The sequence below is a fragment of the Cetorhinus maximus genome, chromosome 20, assembly GCF_964194155.1.
Source record: "Cetorhinus maximus chromosome 20, sCetMax3.hap1.1, whole genome shotgun sequence".
Classification (NCBI taxonomy): Eukaryota; Metazoa; Chordata; class Chondrichthyes; order Lamniformes; family Cetorhinidae; genus Cetorhinus; species Cetorhinus maximus.
The window spans coordinates 55699442-55722227 of NC_135898.1; the positions used below are offsets into that span (position 1 = coordinate 55699442).

General features: G+C 44.3%; 1 protein-coding gene across 29 annotated transcripts in view; it reads right to left on the reverse strand.

Moving 5' to 3' along the window:
* The window catches only part of tcf7l2 (transcription factor 7 like 2), a 193068-nt gene that overhangs the window by 90644 nt on the left and 79638 nt on the right, over positions 1–22786 (reverse strand). For 25 of the 29 annotated variants that reach the window (XM_078564740.1, XM_078564724.1, XM_078564720.1 and 22 more), the window contains exon 4: positions 22620–22721. The exons of the other annotated variants lie outside the window; for them this stretch is intronic. In XM_078564740.1, coding sequence (XP_078420866.1) covers positions 22620–22721 — 102 coding nt within the window. The remainder of the gene's footprint in view (positions 1–22619; positions 22722–22786) is intronic. 29 annotated transcript variants of the gene reach the window in all.

Consider the following 22786-nt stretch of genomic DNA (forward strand, 5'->3'; position numbering starts at 1 on the left):
AATGGACAGATACATTAAAAAAGAGAATGCTGCCTTAAAGGTCTTGTCAAAGTGGCATTGAAATGGTAGTAATTAGGAGAGATTTTTCAACTAACTTTGGTGCTACCTACAAGCTTGTTTTGTTTACACTGATTTTCAGTTCCAACGAATACTTTCTTAAACTCCCATAAAAGGGACTCTAGTCAACTGTCAATTTAAGCTCTTTTAAATGGAGCCTGATCTGACAAGTACTGGTGCTGATGACATATAAATGAATGTTTGCCAAGGACCTCTGTGTTCACCCTTGACCTCTGTCCTGTAGATCACATTAAGCTTGACATTATCTTACTGTCAACTCAATGGGAAAGAGTGTTTAAGATAGAGAGTGGAATCAGGCTAGGACAAGAAGTTGAAATTGGAAAGAGCATGTACTGGACTTTCTTCACCAGTAACAGACAGTAAATATTAAAAACTTCCTGCTTTCCATCAAGGGCACTAAAACACAAGTATCAGCAACATGAAGTCTGCTAGCCATAACATCAACACTTCTATTTGCTGCTTTACGACAAGGGTGGAAGTGAGAGTTGAGGTGGGCTACAATGCTCAAAAAAAGCCTTATTCATTGCACAGAAAAATAAATGGATTATCCAGTTGCTCTCATTTCTGCATTGCTATGAGTAACTTTTATCAGGCGTTAGCTAGTACAAAAAATTCATACAATTCTAGACTTTCTAACAGGCAAAACAATAATTGCATCTTGTTAGAATAATGTTTTTATTCATTCTTGGGATAAGAGCATCACTGGCTAGGCCAGCGTTTATTGCCCATCCCTAATTACCATCAAGTAGATGGTGATAAACCGCATTCTTGAACCACGGGAGTCTGAGTGTGGTAGGTAGGGGAGGGAGTTCCAGGATTTTAACCTAGCAACAGTGAAGAATGGTGATATATGTCTGAACATAAAAATGCACAAAATATCCAATTAAATGGGCCTAATTTAAATAATTCAACTCATGTGACATATAAACCTTCTATCCTCTAAATTAATTTCAAATAATACTTAATGTTTTTTCAAACATACACACTCTAGACACCAGGACTTCATTGCTGAATGCATGCTACAAGCTCCATCATGGCAGTCATTATTGTCTATTTGGGGGTTGGAGTGGGGTGGTGGGGGAGGGAGAGAGAGAGAGAGAGAGAGAGAGAGAGAGAGAGAGAGGAGGGGGCTGGTATGGTGGCTAGCATGAAGAGCAAGTTACACGACTATTGTTAGGGCTGTTGTTAAATCTCATGTCATTTCCAAATGAAATACGCTTTGTGACACCAGGTGCAACACCACAAGGCAGGTCTGCACACAATATCTCGGTGATGATGGAAGTCTAGACATACTTGCATGCTCTGCCCTTTATTCATTCCTTTTACAAACTTTAAATCAGTGGCCCAAAGCCAAAACCTTGTTCACAGTAGCAAATGAGAAGCAAAGCAATGAAAATATTTTCTTGGATAATTCCCTCTCATTTGTCAAATAAACCCACTGAAGAGAATATAATTGAATTAAACAACACTCATTATTTTAGTGGATTTCAAAAATTTGGAGAACGTAGCCTTCAACTTGCTTTTTTTAAAATGTTAAACTAAAACCTTGGAGCTCGCAGCCGACAAGATGGAGAAAGTGGAGACAATCAATGATTTCAAAAGGAATGGGCACTTGAGAGAAATAAACTTGCAGGGGCTAGGGGATAGAGCAGGGAAATGGGACTGACTGAACTGCTCTACAGAGAGCCAGCATGGACCAGAGAGGTCGAACAGCCTCCTTCTGTGCTGTAACAGCTCTATGATGCTAAAATGAAGGGCCAGGGCCTACACAGGAGTATATCATCAAGTTTGAAAAAGTCAAATGAAGGAACAATGTAAATCAAGAAACACTGAATAGGTGGCACTAAGCTTGGGTTTCAAAAGTCTGAACATTGTGAAGGGTAGTGGGAGAACTGGGAGTTCCATGGTTTTGAGGTTCTTGGGCGAAAAAGCTTAGAAGAACAAGAGAAGGTCTGGCCATAGAAAGATCATTAAAATATAGAAAGATGGCAATGAGAGAAAAGATGCAGACAAGTGTGTAATCATCGATCAGACAAGCTTCTTCTTGCACTCTTGGACAGGATAATCAGAGTGCTAGAAAAGTCTCTGAGACTCAGAGGCAGCATTCAAGTTTTGGATGGTCTCAGGCTATAGAGACAGTTAATTAGTGAGATGAAAATATGAGACCTAAAAAGAGGAATCCCTACAATGAGGAAACAGTTTCTGTAGTAGCTGTAGCAATGGCATTGAGATGGAAGGTCTAATCGAGGTCATAGTTACTAAGGCCAAAACTGTTGATAGATGAAGAACTAGTAATGAAGTCAAAGTTATCAAGTGGCAGCTGTTGTTTAGACTTGAGAGATCTGTAGAAGAAACAATAACTTGAGAGCTAACAGCAGCTTCTGTAACTTTATATGGGCAAATGGGCTGAAGATAGAAAGCTAATGTTGATGATCTTTCTCAGGGACAGGATGAATAACAGCAAACTTCCAGGGGTATAGATAGATGGATGTTGAATAAGAGGGGTTGAGGAAACAGTGCAGGGCATGGAGCACATTCAGAGGGAAACTCTGAACCTTTTGAGGATGCAAGAAGGGATACTATTAGGGACAATGGTACTGGATCCCAAACAATGAAGCCGTAAATGAAACTTGGGGAAATAAGATTTGATGTCAGGCATAATGACTGAGCAGAATGGAGGAAAGATTCCTCATGAAGGTCAAGAATAGAGCTGGAGAAAAGCAAGCCGAAAAGGTCAGCTTTATCTTTAGGAGAATTAGCAACTCTGACACTTGTAGAGAAATGGGGTGGACCTAAATAAACACAGAAGTTACAAGAGATAGCTTTACAAAGGTGCAATAGTTCTTCACTTCCACATTGCTTCAATAAAAATCCAAATTAGTTTTACACAATGAAAATTTGAAGCAGCCAAGAAATTTTGGCCAACCCACACCCCTGCCACCAGCCATTCTTTCTTTTGCTGTCCATACTGTAAATGAAGCAGTTTTCATAATATTAAGTAGTGGCTCTATCCACCTAGACAAAAAAAAAGGTTCTAAAAAAAAGCTGAAAAGTTCCAAGCTCTTATACATTTTTTTTAAACAAACACCGCACAACACGTTATTCCCCCAAAAGTTCACCTTTCAGTTACATAAGTGTCGCACTCCACGTGGGATCCAGAAAAATTACAACAATTGCACTGGGGATATAAGAGTACAGACAGAAATGTGAGCTTTAATCAGTCATATCTTTTGTCGCCTGAAATGTTTTCTCCCTGGTACTGTAACAATCTTCCAACATAAATGGAGCTTTTGCCAGGAACTGATATTCGGAATGTCCAGTCACTTCCCCAATGCGCTTCTACAGCTCAAGAGGCCACAGGGATTTAAATTCCTGATGACACTGGACCTACAGTACTCTGTACACAAAAGATACAGCAAGACAGGAGGCGGCCATTTGGTTCGTCGTGTCCCTATCAGCTCTCTGCAAGAGCAGATCAGCTCGTCCCATTCGCCACCTCACTCTTCCTTCCAAAAATTATCACTTTGCACTTCTCTGCATTAAATTTCATCTGTATTTGTCTGCCCATTCCACCAGCCAGCTCACAATGGTTTCGGGTTTTGCCTCATCTGCAAAGTTTGAAATTGTGCCCTACATACCCAAGTCAAGGACATTAATATAGATCAAGAAAAATAGCGGTCCTACTACTGATTCCTTGGGAACCCCAGTACATATCTTCTTCTAGTCCAAAAAACAATTATTCGTCACTACTCCCTGTTTCCAGTCACTCAGCCAACTATCAATCCATGCTGCCACTGTCCCTTTTATTCCTTAGCTTTTAACTTTGCTGGCAAGTCTGTTACGTGGCACTTTATCAAATGTCTTTTGAAAGTCCAAAATACACCAACATTTACGCAAGTTAGTAAAACACTATTTGCCTTTCCTTAATTAATCCACATCTGTCCAAGTGAATGGTAATTTTGTCATGTATCATTGCTTCTAAAGATTTTTCCACCACCAAGGTTTAACTGGTGTGTAGTTGTTGTGCTTATCTTTACACCCCTTTTTAACAAGGATATAACATTGGCAGCTCTCCAGTGTCTGGAACCAGTCATTAATTTAAGACAAATTGGAAGATTATGACCAGTGCCTCTGCAATTTCCACCCTTACTTCTCTCTGCTTCCTCGTGTGTGCGAGAGAGAGAGAGAGAGAGATGGAGAGGGGGGTGTGCGCGACGGGGGCGCGCATGAGAGAGGGGGCGCGCGCAAGAGAGAGGGGGCACGCGCGCAAGAGAGAGGGGGCGCGCGCGCGCAAGAGAGAGGGGGCGCGCGCGCGCAAGAGAGAGGGGGCGCGCGCGCGCAAGAGAGAGGGGGCGCGCGCGCACAAGAGAGAGGGGGCGCGCGCGCACAAGAGAGGGGGGGCGCGCGCGCACAAGAGAGAGGGGGCGCGCGCGCACAAGAGAGAGGGGGCGCGCGCGCACAAGAGAGAGGGGGCGCGCGCGCACAAGAGAGAGGGGGCGCGCGCGCACAAGAGAGAGGGGGCGCGCGCGCACAAGAGAGAGGGGGCGCGCGCGCACAAGAGAGAGGGGGGCGCGCGCGCACAAGAGAGAGGGGGCGCGCGCACAAGAGAGAGAGGGGCGCGCGCGCACAAGAGAGAGAGGGGCGCGCGCGCACAAGAGAGAGAGGGGCGCGCGCGCACACAAGAGAGAGAGGGGCGCGCGCGCACACAAGAGAGAGAGGGGCGCGCGCGCGCACACAAGAGAGAGGGGCGCGCGCGCGCACACACGAGAGAGAGGGGGGCGCGCGCACACGAGAGGGGCGCTCGCGCACACAGAGGGGCGCTCGCGCACACAGAGGGGCGCTCGCGCACAAGAGAGAGGGGCGCGCGCGCACAAGAGCGAGGGGCGGGCACGCACACACAAGAGAGAGGGGCGCGCGCGCGCACACACAAGAGAGAGGGGCGCGCGCGCGCACACACAAGAGAGAGGGGCGCGCGCACACACACACAAGAGAGAGGGGCGCGCGCACACAGAGAGAGGGGCGCGCGCACACACACAAGAGAGAGGGGCACGCGCACACACACAAGAGAGAGGGGCGCGCGCACACACACAAGAGAGGGGCGCGCGCACACACACAAGAGAGGACGCGCGCACACACAAGAGAGAGGGGCGCACGCGCACGAGAGGGGGCGCACGCGCACAAGAGAGAGGGGGCGCACGCGCACAAGAGAGAGGGGGCGCACGCGCACAAGAGAGAGGGGGCGCACGCACACAAGAGAGAGGGGGCGCACGCGCACAAGAGAGAGGGGGCGCACGCGCACAAGAGAGAGGGGGCGCACGCGCACAAGAGAGAGAGGGGGCGCACGCGCACAAGAGAGAGAGGGGCGCGCGCGCACACAAGAGAGAGAGGGGCGCGCGCGCGCACACACGAGAGAGAGGGGGGCGCGCGCACACGAGAGGGGCGCTCGCGCACACAGAGGGGCGCTCGCGCACACAGAGGGGCGCTCGCGCACAAGAGAGAGGGGCGCGCGCGCGCGCACAAGAGCGAGGGGCGCGCGCGCGCGCAGAGAGAGGGGCGCGCGCGCGCGCACAAGAGAGAGGGGCGCGCGCACGCACAAGAGAGAGGGGCGCGCGCGCACACGCACAAGAGAGAGGGGCGCGCGCGCACACAAGAGAGAGGGGCAGGCGCGCACACACAAGAGAGAGGGGCGCGCGCGCGCACACACAAGAGAGAGGGGCGCGCGCGCGCACACACAAGAGAGAGGGGCGCGCGCGCGCACACACAAGAGAGAGGGGCGCGCGCACACACACACAAGAGAGAGGGGCGCGCGCACACACAGAGAGAGGGGCGCGCGCACACACACAAGAGAGAGGGGCACGCGCACACACACAAGAGAGAGGGGCGCGCGCACACACACAAGAGAGGGCGCGCGCACACACGAGAGAGAGGGGCGCACACACACGAGAGAGAGGGGCGCACGCGCACGAGAGAGAGGGGGCGCACGCGCACAAGCGAGAGGGGGCGCACGCGCACAAGAGAGAGGGGGCGCACGCGCACAAGAGAGAGGGGGCGCACGCGCACAAGAGAGAGGGGGCGCACGCGCACAAGAGAGAGGGGGCGCACGCGCACAAGAGAGAGGGGGCGCACGCGCACAAGAGAGAGGGGGCGCACGCGCACAAGAGAGAGGGGGCGCACGCGCACAAGAGAGAGGGGGCGCACGCGCACAAGAGGGGACGCACGCGCACAAGAGAGAGGGGGGCGCACATGCACAAGAGAGAGGGGGCGCACATGCACAAGAGAGAGGGGGGCGCGCGCACAAGAGAGAGGGGGGCGCGCGCACAAGAGAGAGGGGGGCGCGCGCACAAGAGAGAGGGGGCACGCGCACAAGAGAGAGGGGGCGCGCGCACAAGAGAGAGGGGGGCGCGCGCACAAGAGAGAGGGGGGCGCGCGCACAAGAGAGAGGGGGGCGCGCGCATAAGAGAGAGGGGGCGCGCGTGAGAGAGACAGACAGACGGGCAGAGTTTTCCTGCTTCATGTTACTCTTTCATCATCCAATGAGCTAGGACTTTGGTTATCCTACCTTTTCCCCTTGTGGCAAGGTATTTCAACAGTATATGAACCAACTCCTCTTTAAAGGCATTGCAGCTTTTACAGCCAATCTTTGTTTCCAACTTACCCATATCAGATTCATTCGTGCCCCACTTAAATTGGCCCACCTCCAATCTATTATTTTTACTCAGGATTGCTCCTTGTTCTTTTCCCATAGTTAACATAAACTTTATGGTACTATGATCACCATCTCATAAATATGCCCCTGCTGACACTGGGACAACTTGGTCCACCTCATTCCCAAGAACCAGATGCAGAATGCCTCCTTCCTCGTTGGGACAGAAACATACTGATCTAGATAATCCTCCTGAACACTTCAGAAAATCTTCCCCTTTGCTGCTCTTTAATTATAAATTTGGACAACACTAGTGTAAAGTCCCCCACTGTAAGCATTCCATAGTTTTTGCTGCTCTCTGTAACTTCTTTGCAAATATGTTCCACTATCATTCCCACGAGTTGGTGGCCTATAGAATACACGCACTAGTGTAATGGTACCTCGGCTCTTTCTTAGCTTTAACTAAATAGATTCTGTCCTTGTCCCCTCTTGGACATCCTCTCTTTCCAGCACTCGAATATTTTCCTCAATACTGCCACCCCTCCTCATTTCTTCCCTTCCACACCTTTTCTAAACACCTTGCATCCATAAATATTTAGTACCATCCTGCCCACTTTTAAACAGGTTTCTGTTATCACCAGAACATTATATTCTTATTTATCTGCACCTACAGCACACAAACCTTATTTACCACACTCCATGCATTCAGCAACATGCACAATAAACCTAACTTGACCTTACTAAATTCCCTCATACTCTGGCCCCACTTAATGCCTTGCTATTTCTTACTTATGTTATGTTTCTCCAAGGTCTTTGTGCACCTTGCTTTTCCTCTCTAATGTTACCTCCTGGTCCCACCTCCCTGCCAATTAATTTTAAATCCTCTCCAACAGCATGAGCAAACAGACCCTGAAAAGACATTTCTGTTCAGCTGCAACCTTTCTGGACATGACTGGTCCCAATGTCAACAGTAATCTAAAGCCCTCCAATCTGTCCCATTTCTCCAGCCACATATTCATCTGCTCTATCCTCCTATTTCTATACTCATTAGAAATCTTTATCACTATTGCTTTCCCAATCTCCCTCCTGCATCTTGCCACCCCCTCGCTCTCCCGACCCCCACCCTGAACAGCTCAGCCAGCCCTAGTGCTGAGGACTTGGCTTTGGCTGCATTTCTCAAAGAAAGCATGACATTCACCAGTAATCAGGGCTGAACACCGGTTGGAAAGCGAGATGCCCTCAAGGGACTCCTACACTACCTGCTTGGTCCTCCTCGACCCATTCACTATCTTCCTACAAAACCTTAAGCTGCAGAATGACCAAATCCAGAAACATGCTATCCACAAAACTTTCAGCCTCATGGATCCACCACAGTGAGGCCAGCTGTCATTGCATTCACACGTTCTGAAATTAACTCCACACTGCTATGGAAATTCTCTGTACTAGTGAAATGTATTATAATGCTCTTTTGATCTTTATACACACACACACACACACACACACACACTCTTTAGAAACAGGAGGGAGAGACATTTAATGATGCGTTTTTTTTCCCCATGAACAACAGGGCACACTCATAGCCAGTCAAGAATGGTTAAGAGAACCAGAGGGAACTGGATCAGGCAGAAAAAGGAGAAGGCAGGGAAACTGTCAAATCTGGAAAAGAATATCAGCTGTGTATGAGAACACTCAATATCTAGCCCAAGTCTCCACTCCAAACCTATTTCATCACTCAACATCAAACTTTCCCAGGCCACTCTCATGCAGGATGAAGGCACAGGCTGCTGCAGATCATCTTACCAAGTGCCCCTTCACCACATGACCTTCCAAATTACCCACTGGCTTTGGCTTGACAGTAATTGGTAAACCTGCTGAACCATATTGAGGCAAACAAAAAGACACCTGGAGTTCTGTCAAAACATGTCGTCAGTGAAAACTGAACAATTTAAATGGGCTCAGGCCAGCCCTACAATAACCTGGGTAAAAACAGGGTGAGCATAATCTACAGATAAACAGGCTCAAAAAGAAGAAATTCTAGAATTCTCCACTTGTATACAGATTATACAATTTGAAATCAGTTTAGATCTAAGAATTGAAAAGAATGTGCATTTGTACTTTGTCACTGGCAGGTTCCTTTACAATTGAAACATCTCTATGACCAGCAGCATAAAACAAAATGGAAAGTTTTCTACAATAAAGTGGCTTTGAATAGCTTTGTGAAATAACAGATCAAATTTCACATTAATGTGGGACTGTAGGCAAGTAACTTAAAATGTGGGATTCGAGGTTCATGCCATTGCCTGAATTTCAAGATTTAACCAAGAATTTGCTGTTTAAAAACATAATTTGTGATGCTTCATGAATGTTTGTTACAGTTTGAACTGCAATCCGAAACTTCACAATAATTAGTTTTGCATTAAAATAATGGCATATTGGAATACAATCTAACTTGTAAGATTGCAACAAAGTGCCTCAAGAGCCCACACAAGAGCTAAGTCACTGCAAGGAGGAAGTCTATAAAATAGATCAATTCACTTCCCATACAAGCCTCTGCCTTTTACCAGCATAGTTAGTCCAAGGTCCAAAAATTGTATGCCTTCATTAACTGCCTGTTCTTTTCCAAAACAGAAATTCCTCACTGCTGATTACTATCCAATAACCCCTGCTCTGAGGTGTTCATCCATGATCGATGCAGTGTGAGAACAGGATCATTCAGTAAACCATTCATTATTAATTTCTTTAAAATACAACGAAGCCAAGCCGGGCATGTGGAATTTGTGTTCTGTTTACTTCAATTGTGAAAACGCCCAGCTATGTGATTACAGATTATGTCCCAAATGTGTATTGACTACAGATAGCAACTTGAGCTGTATACAGTTAATTCCTCTTAATTCAAAGGTGCTTAATTTCAATACTCCTCTGATCATTCAAATATATTTTGGAGCAACTTAGGTTGGTGGCACTAGAGCAAAGTAGTGAAATTTAGAAATCTGTTATCAAGTGGCAATGAGCGACACGCTATGCTGACAATTAGTGCCAGCTCTGCTGCACCACCAATTCTCTTGACCCCACTGTCTCTAAATTGTCAGACTGTTTATCCAATATACAGTACTGGGTTAACAGAAATTTCCTCCAGCTAAGTATCAGGAAGACAGAGACCACTGTCTTCGATCTCTGCCACAAGTTCCATTCTCTGGCCAGCGACTTTAACCCTCTCCTCTTGGGCTGAATCAAACTGTCCACGACCTTGGTGTCATATCTGAACTAGAGTTGAGCTTGCAACCACATAGCTGCACCATCACTAAGGCCATTTATTTCCACCTCTGTCATATCACTTAACTCCCCCTTACCTCAGTTTATCCACTGCTGAAACCCTCATTCATGCCTTGTTACCTCTGAACTTGATCATCCCTAATGCACTCCTGGCTGGCTGCTCGTGTTCTAACTTCTATAAACTAGTGGTCATCCAAAACTCTGCCTAATTTGCACCAAGAACCATTACAACCATCTTCACAAGGGCAATTAGGGATGGACAACAAACACTGGCCTTGCCAGTGAAGCGCACATCTCATGAAAGAATAAAAATAATCATCCTTGTGCTCCCTAACCTACACTGGCTCCTGGTTAAGCCACGTCTCAATTTTAAAATTTTAATGCTGGTTTTCAAATTCCTCCATGGCCTCGCACCTCCCGAGCTCTAACCACTTTGGCCAAGTTTTTGGTCATCTGCCCCTTATCACCTTATGTGGCTCAGTGCCAAATTTTGTTTCATAATGCCCTGTGAAGCACCTTGGTATGATTTACTACATTAACAGGTGCTATGTACAAGCTGTAGGAGTGCCATAAAACCAGAGCTATAAATGTAATTTTTGTCATAGCATTTTGTAGCAGCACTTGAAATAATCTAGTGGCAAATTGATGAACTAAAGTTAAATGTTTGATGACATCTTGTTTTGTAAAACAAATTAACCTCCTTTCCAATGATAAGCTACCCACATTCAGTACTTCAGTAAAGCAGACAATAGTCAAAAGCTGTACAGATTTCACCCAGGCCCCCACAGTGAAATTGAGTGCAAGGCCAGTGAACAGAAGACCCTGACCCACTCCTCCATCTTCCATAGATCCTCACCATCACCCTATACTGGTTTCACCAAACATTAAAAAATTTTGGAATTGCAAGATGCTCGCAAACTAAAGTGCATTGCATTCTACTGAACTTCAGTCAAAGTGTGAACCAACACAAGATAAATGGATTAAAGAGCTCCTATCTTTTCATCAAACTGCGTAATTTCAAGGCCGAAGTTCATGCCCAAAATTGCTTGCATCAACACAAGTGACGGGAAGCGAGTAAAAAGTAACCATCATCCAGTAACATATTCTTAATTACGCTCAAAGCTTAAACGTCACTCTTGCATTTTAAACTCTGTGCATTAATGTGCATTTCCTACAAAGTTTTCAGCATTCAAATTTCCATCAGTACTGCAGGTAAAATTAGAATGAAGCTGAACAATTCAAATCACATTTCAAAACACTGAATAAAAAGGAGAATATTTTTGCATCTAAAATGGGGGCATTTTGAAAGAATTAACATTTGTTGGTATTCACAACACCAAACAGTTTTACTCTTAATATTTTAACAGAACGGGAGCATTCCCCCTTTTTTTTAAAAAAACCAGTCATTTAAAGTACCTTTATTTGTGGTGCTTCTGTAGATTAGAAGGTAGAAGTCTGGTTTAATGCAACATTAAAGTCTAGTAAAACTAGCTCCCTTACTCAACTGTTGGACTGTGGAACAACGTTTTCTTGAGTCTACGATTCTGTTGTCAGGATTAGGAAAACAATTTCAATGTAAACTGGGTGAGCTGTGCAACAGATGTCGATCCTGCCACCCAAATTACAGGAACGCCATGTGTAAAATGTCTTATTATATATGTTGATTCCTCACTTATGTATTTTACCACATGCATCCACTTACAAGGGAGATGGTGAGACACAATCAACTGTTAAAAATCAATGCTGTTTTGCAATTGGTAGATAGGAGGCAGCACTTATGAAGATCTTGTCTATTTTAGATGTCCTCTTCCTCCTTTTCCCAAAATAAAACCTTGCATACTCTTAGTAACTTCCACCTAAGTGCCTAACTGATTGCTAAGGAAGTGTTTGACTGTCTAACCCCCTTCAACTCTGCTTCTTTCCCCTCAAAAAAAAAGATTATGTATTTAAAAAAAGATGAAGATACCCATTGCCAACAAGAATGAGAGCATTACATTGTGCATATTCACTTTTAAGTAGATCTGAAATAGAGCCTAGAAGGGTTAACAAAGAGGTACTGTCCTGTTGAATAATCATTTATAATTTTTATTCTTCAGGCTCAGTTACAAATGAACATTCTATGAATGAAAAAGGCTACTTGTTATCGTTCAGAGAGAACACTGAGGGAAGGAAAAAAGACGACATTATTCCCTTTCCAGTGCAGCTCAGAGTGGGCTGTTCTTAACTTCATGTCCTACATGACCTCTCAAGTCTATGACTCCATAGTTTTAAATTTTAGTTCAACTGCTCATTTAGTTCAGTTTGAACAGTCGTTCACTGCAGCTTTTGTATGGGGAGGGGGAGGGGGGGAGGGAGGGAGGGAGAGAGAGAGAGAGAGAGAGAGAGAGAGAGAGAGCGAGTGAGAGCGAGAGACAGAGAGAAGGGCAGGTGTTCTTTTCCCACCCATTTTAAAAGAGGATATATGAGGAACAATGCAGTCACATTAACAGTGTGAACAATCTGCAGTCAGCCTGTAAAAGTTGACAGCCATCGCCACAAGAGCCAAGCCAAGTCTACTCCGCCCCCACCTCTCCGGAAAACATCAACCCTCAACTACAGATCTCTCTGCTGCCTATAAAATCCACCAATACAATGGGAGAATTGTCCAGCAAGCCAGTTTCCTAAAGTAATGACATTTCTTTGTTTATGGCCTAGGTCTAAGGCTGTCAGTTTCAACATCCAGTTGCTAAAACCCGATCTGCTTAAATACAATTCAACCCAATTCTGGAAGGGTATGGTTTAATTTTTAGACCATCTCAGAAAAGAATTTCTCATTGTGTACTTCGGCAAATACGTTGGAAATATCACCTCGTCCAACATATATTATGCTGCCGAACCTCTATAATAACCAAGCCTGTTGACACATTACACTGTTTCAAATCACCCGTGTAAGGTGTAGAACCGTTGAAGGTTCTATGCTGCCTCAGCATAGGTTTGTTATAATGCTCTTCCCTTTCATGCAGGTTACTGTTTGAGGAAGGAAAATATCTCTTCCATTACCACTGGAAAGTTACTGAGCAAAGTGTTTTAAATCTAGCTCCACACAAAATCAACATGGGTACATTGAGTAATTAAATGAGGTGCAAATTGGGATTTCAACGCTTTCTTACATTAACCCTGCTTGATTTTTTGAAACTAAATGCAACACTGCAAAATAATTCACCGGTCTTCAGAGCTAGTTTCATGGCCAAAGGAATGAAGGAAGAACTTTCAGAACATCCTTCTTTTTAAATTCAGATCAGATAAAATGTTGCTGCCCAATGCCAATCATTTGGAAATTATTTTGGTCTTGCTATTTCTGTTCGGCTCCCATCAGTCACTGTCTAGATGGATACAAGTTTATGCATTCCATGTCACCCTCGTTCAAAAACTCACCCAGCTTGTCAAGGAGTAATTCCCTGATTCATACTTCACTACGAGAAGTTTACAACCCTGAGAGGGACAGAAGAAAAAAACCTTGATACCTCACTGTGTTATGGGGTTCCCATTTTCAAATGGAGTATTACCAAGCATCTCTCTGGCTCACTCATTACTTAACAGTATATGGGTCACAGCTGGCCACAGTTCTTAAGGAAAATGTTGATGCTCCCTCGTTCTGCCTTCATAGCACAACAACCCCAATACAGGAGCCACCTTATCTCTAGGTTGTTTCACACACAAAGACTAACCCTCAATGTACTCAACGGTGCAATCAAAAAGTCAGAACAATTCATTTTTGTTCCTTTTAAACTGTTTCTAAAATACATTGTCAAAAACCACACTTAAGCTCAAAGACATCTGACTTGTGAGAGCTTCATTTTTATCTGACAGACAGACCAGTGAAATGGGTAAACTTCAGTTATGTGTAGAGGCTAGAGAACCTGAGATTGTCCCTCCTGAAGCAGAAATATGGGGAAATTTAATAGGTGTTCAAAATTATGGGGAGCAGGCTGACAGAGTGAACAAGGAGAGACAGTTTTGACTGGAGGGTGCATTGGTAACAAAAGTAACTTTTTAAAAGGAAATTGGCTATATAGTTGAGACAGACACATCTGTAGGTTTATGGCGAGAGAGTGGGGGAGTGGAACTAACTGAAGAGCTTTTTCAAAAGAAATGGCAGAGGCATAATGGGTTGAATGGCCTTCAACATAAATATCATGGTGGGCCTGAGGGGGTCTTATGGTCTACTCCTGCTCTTATTTCTTAAGTACTTATCTTGCTCCACTGCCAGGCTAAGCCATATGCCTTTGTGAAGTAGTGTTAGTGGAAGATTTTCAGGGCCAGTAGGGATTTTTTACTTATCCAATGATGTTTTGCCCATCAGCACGTAACACAAACACTTATTCTTAAACAAAAGTGCTGGTTTGAGAGTAGTGGCACAGCATGTTGCGGTGCCAGTCTGCCATACCACCCCGTACAGCTCACTCACCTATACACATTAAGCAACATGTTTTATAAAAGTTCCTTGCTGTGCAAAGTACGGCCCAAATGTTATTCTCAATTCCAAGTACAGATTACCATTCAAATACAAATATTAAGTGCGTTAAGACATTCAGTCACCTCAAATGCACAGAGAAAAATGGTGAAAGCTACAAATGCTAAAAATATATTGCATTACAAACATTTTGTATCTAAACTTGGCCTTCTTTGTGTTTTCTATTTCATCCCATCTCAAACCTATACTGTATTAGTATTCATCGAACCACAAAAGCCTAGGCCAGGGTATAACCCATCTTGACCTACGGTGGCACTCTTCCATTTACTTTACTTCTGTAACCCTCCAAAGTCAAGTTAACAAATTACATTTAGATAATGCCTTTAAGGTACTAAAACATCACAAGGTGGTTCAGAGGAACCTAATCAGGCAAAAATTGACACTGAGCTAAACTAAAGGAGACAACATTAGGCCAAATCCTTGGTCAAAGAGGGAGATTTTTGAGAAACATCTTAAAAGAAGTGGATAAGTTGAGGGATGAATTCCAGAGCTTGGGGCTTACACAGTTGAAGGCTCAGCTTCTAATGTTGGGGTGAAGGAAGTGGGGGGTGCACAAGAGACAAGAGTTGGAGGATCACAAGTTCTTGGGAGTGTTTTAAGGCTGAAAGGGCTTACAGAGATAGGGAGGGATGAGCCATGGAGGACCATTTGAACAATTTTGAGCTTAAATTTACAAAGGACAGAAGACAGATGGTAGGGTAATGTTCTAGGGACCTAGGCAGATGGCGGAATTTGAATTCAATAAAAATCTAGAGTTAAAAGATTGTTGTAAAAACCCACCTGGTTCACTAATGTCCATGAGGGAAAGATGTGTTGTCCTTACCTGGTCTGGCCTAAATTTGACTCCAGATAAACAGCAATGTGGTTGAGTCTTAAATGCCCTCTGAAATGGCCTAGCAAGCCATTCAGCTGCATCAAACCACTACAAAGTCACAAAAAAGGAATGAAACCGGACAGACCATCCGGCGTTGGCCTAGGCACCGGAAATGACAACAGCAATCTCAGCTGACGACTCTGCAAAGTCCTCCTTACTAACAACTGGGGCTAGTGCCAAAATTGGGAGAACTGTCTCACAGACTAGTCAAGCAACGGTCTGACATAGTCATCCTCACTGAATCATGTCTTGCAGATAATGTCCCAGACACCACCATCACCATCCCTGGGTACGTCCTGTCACACCAGCAGGAGACACCCAGCAGAGTTGGCGGCACAGTGGTATACAGTTGGGAGGAAGTTGCCCTGGGAGTCCTCAACATTGACCCCATGAAGTTTCATGCATCATCTCAAACATGGGCAAGGAAACCTCCTGCTGATTGCCACGTATCACCCTCCCTCAGCTGATGAATCGGTGCTCCTCTATGTTGAACATCACTTGGAGGAAGCACTGAGGATGGCAAGGGCACAGAATGTACTCTGGGAGGGGGACTTCAATGTCCATCACCAAGAGCGGCTCGGTAGCACTACTACTGACCAAGCTGGCCGTGTCCTAAATGACACTGCTGCTAGACTGGGTCTGCGGCAGGTGGTGAGGGAACCAACAAAAGGGAAAAACATACTTGACCTCATCCTCACCAACCTGCCCGCAGCAGATGAATCTGTCCATGACAGTTTCGGGGTGACCACCGCACAGTCATTATGGAGACAAAATCCCACCTTCACATTGAGGATAGCCTCCATCGTGTTGTGTGGCACTACCACCATGCTAAATGGGATAGATTTCAAACAGATCTAGCAACACAAGACTGGGCATCCATGAGGTGCTGTGGGGCATCAGCAGCAGCAAAATTGTACTTGAACACACTCTGTAACTTCATGGCCTTGCATATCCCCCACTCTACCATTACCATCAAGCCAGGGGATCAACCCTGGTTCAATGAAGAGTGCAGGAGGGCATGCCAGGAGCAGCACCAGGCACACCTAAAAATGAGGTGTCAATCCGGTGACGTTATAACTCAGGACTACTTGCATACCAAACAGCATAAGCAGCAGATAGACAAAGCTAAGTGATCCCACAACCAATGGGTCAGATCTAAGCTCTGCAGTCCTGCCACATCCAGTCGTGAATGGTGGCGGACAATTAAATAATTCACTGGAGGAGGCAACTCAACAAATACCCCCATCCCTAATGATGGAGGAACCCAGCACATCAGTGCAAAAGATAAAGCTGAAGCATTTGCTACAATCTTCATCCAGAAGTGCCAAGTGGATGATCCATCTCAGCCTCCTCCAGAGGTCCCCAGCATCACAGATGCCAGTCTTCAGCCAATTTGATTCATTCCATGTGATATCAAGAAATGGCTGAAGGCACTGGATACTGCAAAGGCTATGGGCCCTGACAATATTCCGGCAATAGTACTGAAGACTTGTGCTCCAGAGCTTGCCGCGCCCCTAGCCAAGCTGTTCCAGTACAGGTACAGCACCCGGTTATGTAGAAAATTACCCAGGTATGTCCTCTACACAAAAAGCAGGACAAATCCAACCCAGCCAATTACTGCCCCATCAGTCTACTCTCAACCATCAGTCCATTAATGCAAAGCGTCATCAACAGTGCTATCAAGCGGTACTCGCTTAGCAATAACCTGCTCACTGATGCCCAGTTTGGGTTCTGCCAGGGCCACTAAGCTCCTGACCTCACTACAGCCTTGGCTCAAACATGGACAAAAGAGCTGAACTCCCAAGGTGAGATGAGGGTGATTGTCTTTGACATCAAGGCAGCATTTGGCTAAGTGTGGCATCGAGGAAACCTAGCAAAATTTGAGTCAATGGGAATCAGGGGGAAAAACCTCCACTGGTTGGAGTCATGCCTAGCACAAAGGGAGATGGTTGTGGTTGCTGGAGGTCGGTCATCTCAGCTCCAGGGCGTCACTGCAGGAGTCCCTCAGGGTAGTGCCCTCAGCCCAACCACCTTCAGTTGTTTCATCAATGACCTTCCCTCCATCATAAGGTCAGAAGTAGGCGTGTTCACTGATGATCGCACAATGTTCAGCACCATTCGAAACAACTCAGATACTGAAGCAGTCCATGTCCAAATGCAGCAAGACCTGGATAATATCCAGGCTTGGGCTGACACGTGGCAAGTAACAAGTAACATTCACGCCACACAAATGTCAGGCAATGACCACCTCCAACAAGAGGGAATCTAACCATCACCCCTTGACATTCAATGGCATTGCCATCACTGAATTCCTCACTATCAACATCCTTGGGGCTTACCATTCGCCAGAAACTGAACTGGACTAGCCATATAAATACTGTGGCTACAAGAGCAAGTCAGAGGCTAGGAATCGTGTGACAAGTAACCCACCTCCTGACTCTCCAAAGCCAATCCACCATCATTAAGGCACAAGTCAGGAGTGTGATGGAATACATCCCTCTTGCCTGCAGCTCCTACAACATTAAAAGCTTGACAGCATCCAGGAGAAAGCAGTCCGCTTGATTGCACCACATCCACAAACATTCACTCCCTTCACCACCGACGCACAGTAGCAGCAGTGTGTAGCTTCTACAAGATGCAGTGCAGGAATTCACCAAGACTCCTCTGACAGCACCTTCCAAACCCACGACTGCCATCTAGAAGGACAAGGGCAGCAGATACATGGGAGTGCCACCAGCTGGAAGCTCCCCTCCAAGTCACTCACCACTCTGACTTGGAAATATATTGCAGTTCCTTCACTGTTGCTGGGTCAAAATCCTGGAACTCCCTTCCTAACAGCACTGTGGGTGTACCTACACCAGATGTACTGCAACAGTTCAAGAAGGCAGCTCACCACCACCTTCTCATAGGCAACCAAGGATGGGCAATAAATACCAGGCCAGCCAGAGAAGCCCACATCCCACGAATGGATAAAAAAAGATGAGACCAGAGATGCTCCATTCCCAAAGCTAACAAAGGAAGGGAATCTAGCTCCACGTGTTCAGCTTCAGCTGGAGATGTGACAACAGAATATGGGTTTCTTGGTGCTTATTGAGAGTAGCTTGCAGGAGGGCAACATGGAGGCACGGGCAGCCTGCATTTATAGTGCTAAAACTGGCTCCCATTTCCCCACAAAAAAACTGGGAAGAAGTATGCTGCAATAAAGGGAGCAGTTTCAACATGTAAATGTGTCACTCAGACACTTCTCTCCTGTGATCTGAACCAAACAAGTGCTTCTGATGCAAAAGTGCTTCTGATGTCACTGGGTCTCAAAATCAGATTATTTATATTAACAACATCATTGGCACAGCATCAAGGGAAAAAGTCTTCAAAACTCCTTGGGTAAATCAGTTCCATGCAGTGCACTTGATGGCAGTCTCTTGTGCTGGGGTCTAATGGAGAGCCCATCTAGAAATGTGGATTTGTTTTTTTTTTCATTTTAAAAAAAGTTCCAAAATCTTGCAAGCCTCCCACTAAAGCTCTGTCTTTCTGCAATCCTGATAAATCACAACTGTAAGTGACATTAGTTGTTCTGTGCCTTGAGCAATTTCTTTCCAATTACATTCTTGAAATAGTGCCATTAACTGCCTCACTAGCTTGATTACCCACTTTGTCCAGCTGTTTTGATTGTGCTAAGTTTGATAGCCAGCCATGTGCATCTACTAAAATGCAAAGCTTCATTTCAGTAACTCTTTTTTTATTTTGGAAAAGGAAGAATATCTGACTTCTGTGATCAATAAAAGACACAAAGCATGTATTTCTTTAATTACACTTTAAGTACGTGGATAATTATTAAAAGTGCTCCATACTGTTCTTTATGACATTTCTGTGAGCCACAACAGAATGACCTCTGGCACCAGCATCATGTATTACTTTTACTGCTTGGCTGAAAGTTGCTGCTTCTGGGCCATAACAGCTGCTGAGTGGAGCAGACAGCATTAAAAAAACACATGAAATACTGCCAAGAAGTATATCCATGATCTAAACTCATCAAAACAATAAGACTATAATATAGATACAGAACAAGCAATCAAAGAAAACTAGAAAGATATAAACAAACTATTGCGGGCAGACCATTTAACTCCAAGATGCCATCACATGAGCAGGAATCGAGGGACATTGCCAGGCGCCCTAAACCCATGAATTCCTCAATCACATTTTTGCATTAGTACATTTCATTTTGACGTTTCAACCTAATAAGATTATTATACATCACCTTTCCAAAAAGCCTTTTTTTTTTTCAAAATACCTTTAGGATTAAAAGAGCTGGCTATGAAGTAGATAAGCTAGAACACAAGGGTATTTGGTGCAACTCGGTTACTGTGATGGTCTACACTCTACAATGTTCAGGAATACATTCTTGCTAACCCCAGTCACCTCTGAAGACACTGGGCTTAGGGATGCTTTCTTTATCTATAGACATTTAAGCAGCACATTATCAGACTTGCTTAACTTCCTATCCTTGACTCAGCAGGTCATTGTGGCAACATTTACACAGGGAGTTGAAATATTTGCAAGTTATGAACAAGTTTGCACGTGGATCTTATAACATAATTTCAGTTTGGATTTCCAAGTAAATTGCTTGTACTTATCTTCAATGGCATTTAAGACACTGTATCTATATGCAGAGCTATTAATATCTTTACCCAATATCTTGAACAAAACAATCAGCACAGATATCCCTACTTTCGATATATTTTTGCTTGGGGGGGGGGGGGGGGGGAGAACGGAGTAAAGAGTCAGTTTTAATATTAAATTATTAGAAAATGGAACTGAGAGATTTACAAGTCCCACACTATAAGGTGAATTCAAGTATTAAAAACTTTTCCAACTTCAGTCAAGCAGTGGAACAGCATCTGGTATACATACAAGGCAGATAGTGTTCAGAGGAAGGTCTGCTTAGAATTCAGTGAAAAACAACCCGTCATGTTACCAAATTGCAAATGTTGGACGTAAAGCAGTCACATAATCATTGGTATCTCACAGTAGGAAGATTTCCTCTGCTCGCTATCTGTAGCAAAATCATAAACACATTCTTTGTAATTTTGCTTTGAAGAGAAGCATTCTTCACCCCAGAATATTGGTTGGTAGCCACATGTTCAAGGCTCACACTGATTAGGGGGTTTTGCAGTGTTTGCATTTAACAAGATGAGATTGGGCTGAAAAATGCATGAGCACATGACATCAACTCTTCTGTTTTCCAACAGTTTGTACAAAAACACATCATACAATTTTCATTGGCAATTTTAGTTCCAAATTGTCATTCTAATACGGAGTAATAGGCATTAAGCCACTATTTACCTTCAGCTCAATTCTATACAAATCTCCAACTATTTACTGACTGCAACCAAAACCTGATTACAGAACTACACCACACACGGAATTTTCAGTGTCCATATAAATTAAAAAGTGTTTTCAAAACTATCTTCTCAAAGTCAAAGTAAGATTCGATCAGAACAAGTTGTTGAAGTGTTATCACAATAACAGGAACGCAAACTACACGCCTCCCTCTGCACGCACTTTTCTCAATTTTAAAAAGAGAAAGCTAAGAAAATTTAGCTTCATTAATTGCCACGGACAACAGGTAAAAAAAATTTTTTAAAAGGCAGCGAAGTTGATAAAGGGAACCATCTTCTGATAATTCCTGAGGGGTGTCAGTCACACAAGAGCTCATATCCAACTATGAATGGGCAGAGCAATTATCTAAAACATTCCACCTATAATCACAGGGACACCAATTCTTATTAGAGAAAAGGAGAAGAATTACTGCCAAATAAAATAAATAGTTTGACAAAAAAATGTTTTTCTTTCATTGTCGGTTCATTTGCACATCAACACATTGAATACCATAAACAGCGTTAAGAGAAAACCAAAATCATGCACAATATATGTTGCCAGAAAGCTACCATAAAGCTTGGCTCCAAGTTTTTAAAGATAAACAGCATCATAATAATATCTTACAAATTTAACAATTGGACTATTAATCAGGGCTTGATGATAATATAACAAAGGACAGCACACAGGTGTTTCGTTAGCAGCTGCAGCAGATCACAGTGATAATTGGGGTCAAAGAATAACCTATTGTGCAGTGTTCAGACCGTCACTGAAGCAGAGCAAAGAGCACTGCTCAGGGTTCACTTGTGTTTGTGAATACAGAACAGGAATGCTGCTGGAAAGGGAAAAGGACATCGTGATCTTGTACAACTCTATAGTTACTTTCAGACAGGTACCATTTTAATATAGGTCCCATGTTACTGATGTCCATGAGCTGGTTCCTGGCATATATCCTGATAAATCTGGCTCTCTTATCACAAAAGCAGACTCATGGGCCCACAAAAATCAGGGTCCACAAGTATGCTGCTAGGTAAGGCAGCCACATTAACAGGATAAATGCCGAGAAATGGTGCATGAATCATGGTCTCCCAGAAGTCACATTAGAAATGGGCAATATAAAGTACCAAGTGCCACAGCAGCAAAACTCTCTTCTGTTCAAGAGTTCTACTATGCAGCCTTTTCAACTGCAATGGAAAATTCAATATTAAAACACTTAATATTTTCAGTCTGGTACAGTCAATAGGACTCCTTTTTACTTCACTGTAGTTGTGAACACATTTCACAAATATTGAGGAGAAAGTTACCTTGCGCACATCTCTATACACAAGGAAACCATTTGAAATATGTTTTCCTGCTTCAGAGGCATCCACTTCAGAGGATTAGCTGGTAATCTATTTTTCACTAATGTTGAGCTCATTCGTACCCCCACCCTCTATAGTTTTCTGAAAATGAGCCATAGCTCAATGTTTTCTGTAAAGATAAGTAAAACTCAAAAGGGAATTGAGGCGCTGTTGCTAAAATAATGAGGAGGGCACATTTTTCAGTTAAGTTTTTTTACTCCTCGTACCAGGGGCCAGAGGCAGCAACCTCACTGACTGCACAAAACTGGCAAGTCCACATTTGTTATTTTAAGATTTGATGTGGTTCTTCCTTTGGCAAACGGATATCGTACACAATAGTATATTACAAACCCTATGCGTGCTGAAATGTATGGTATACATTAGCGGCAATAAGACAGGTTCTCAGAGCTCATTTACCATCAGTTTTATTCTTGGTAGGTTCTACCTTGTTTTTTAAAGAAAGAAAACATCAAAGGTCCAATTTCTCCTACTGAAGCAAAGAAAATGCAGCTAGCCACTACTTACAACAATATGTGCTGGAGATGGGGACCTAGCATCCTTCAGTCCTTGCCTACCCTGTAGGCTCCCTGCCTGTACATCAATCAATGGCCATTTCATCTGCAGGTACTGGATATGGGAAACAGAATAAAGGAAAATGATTAAATGAAAGGAAAACAAAAATCCATAAATAC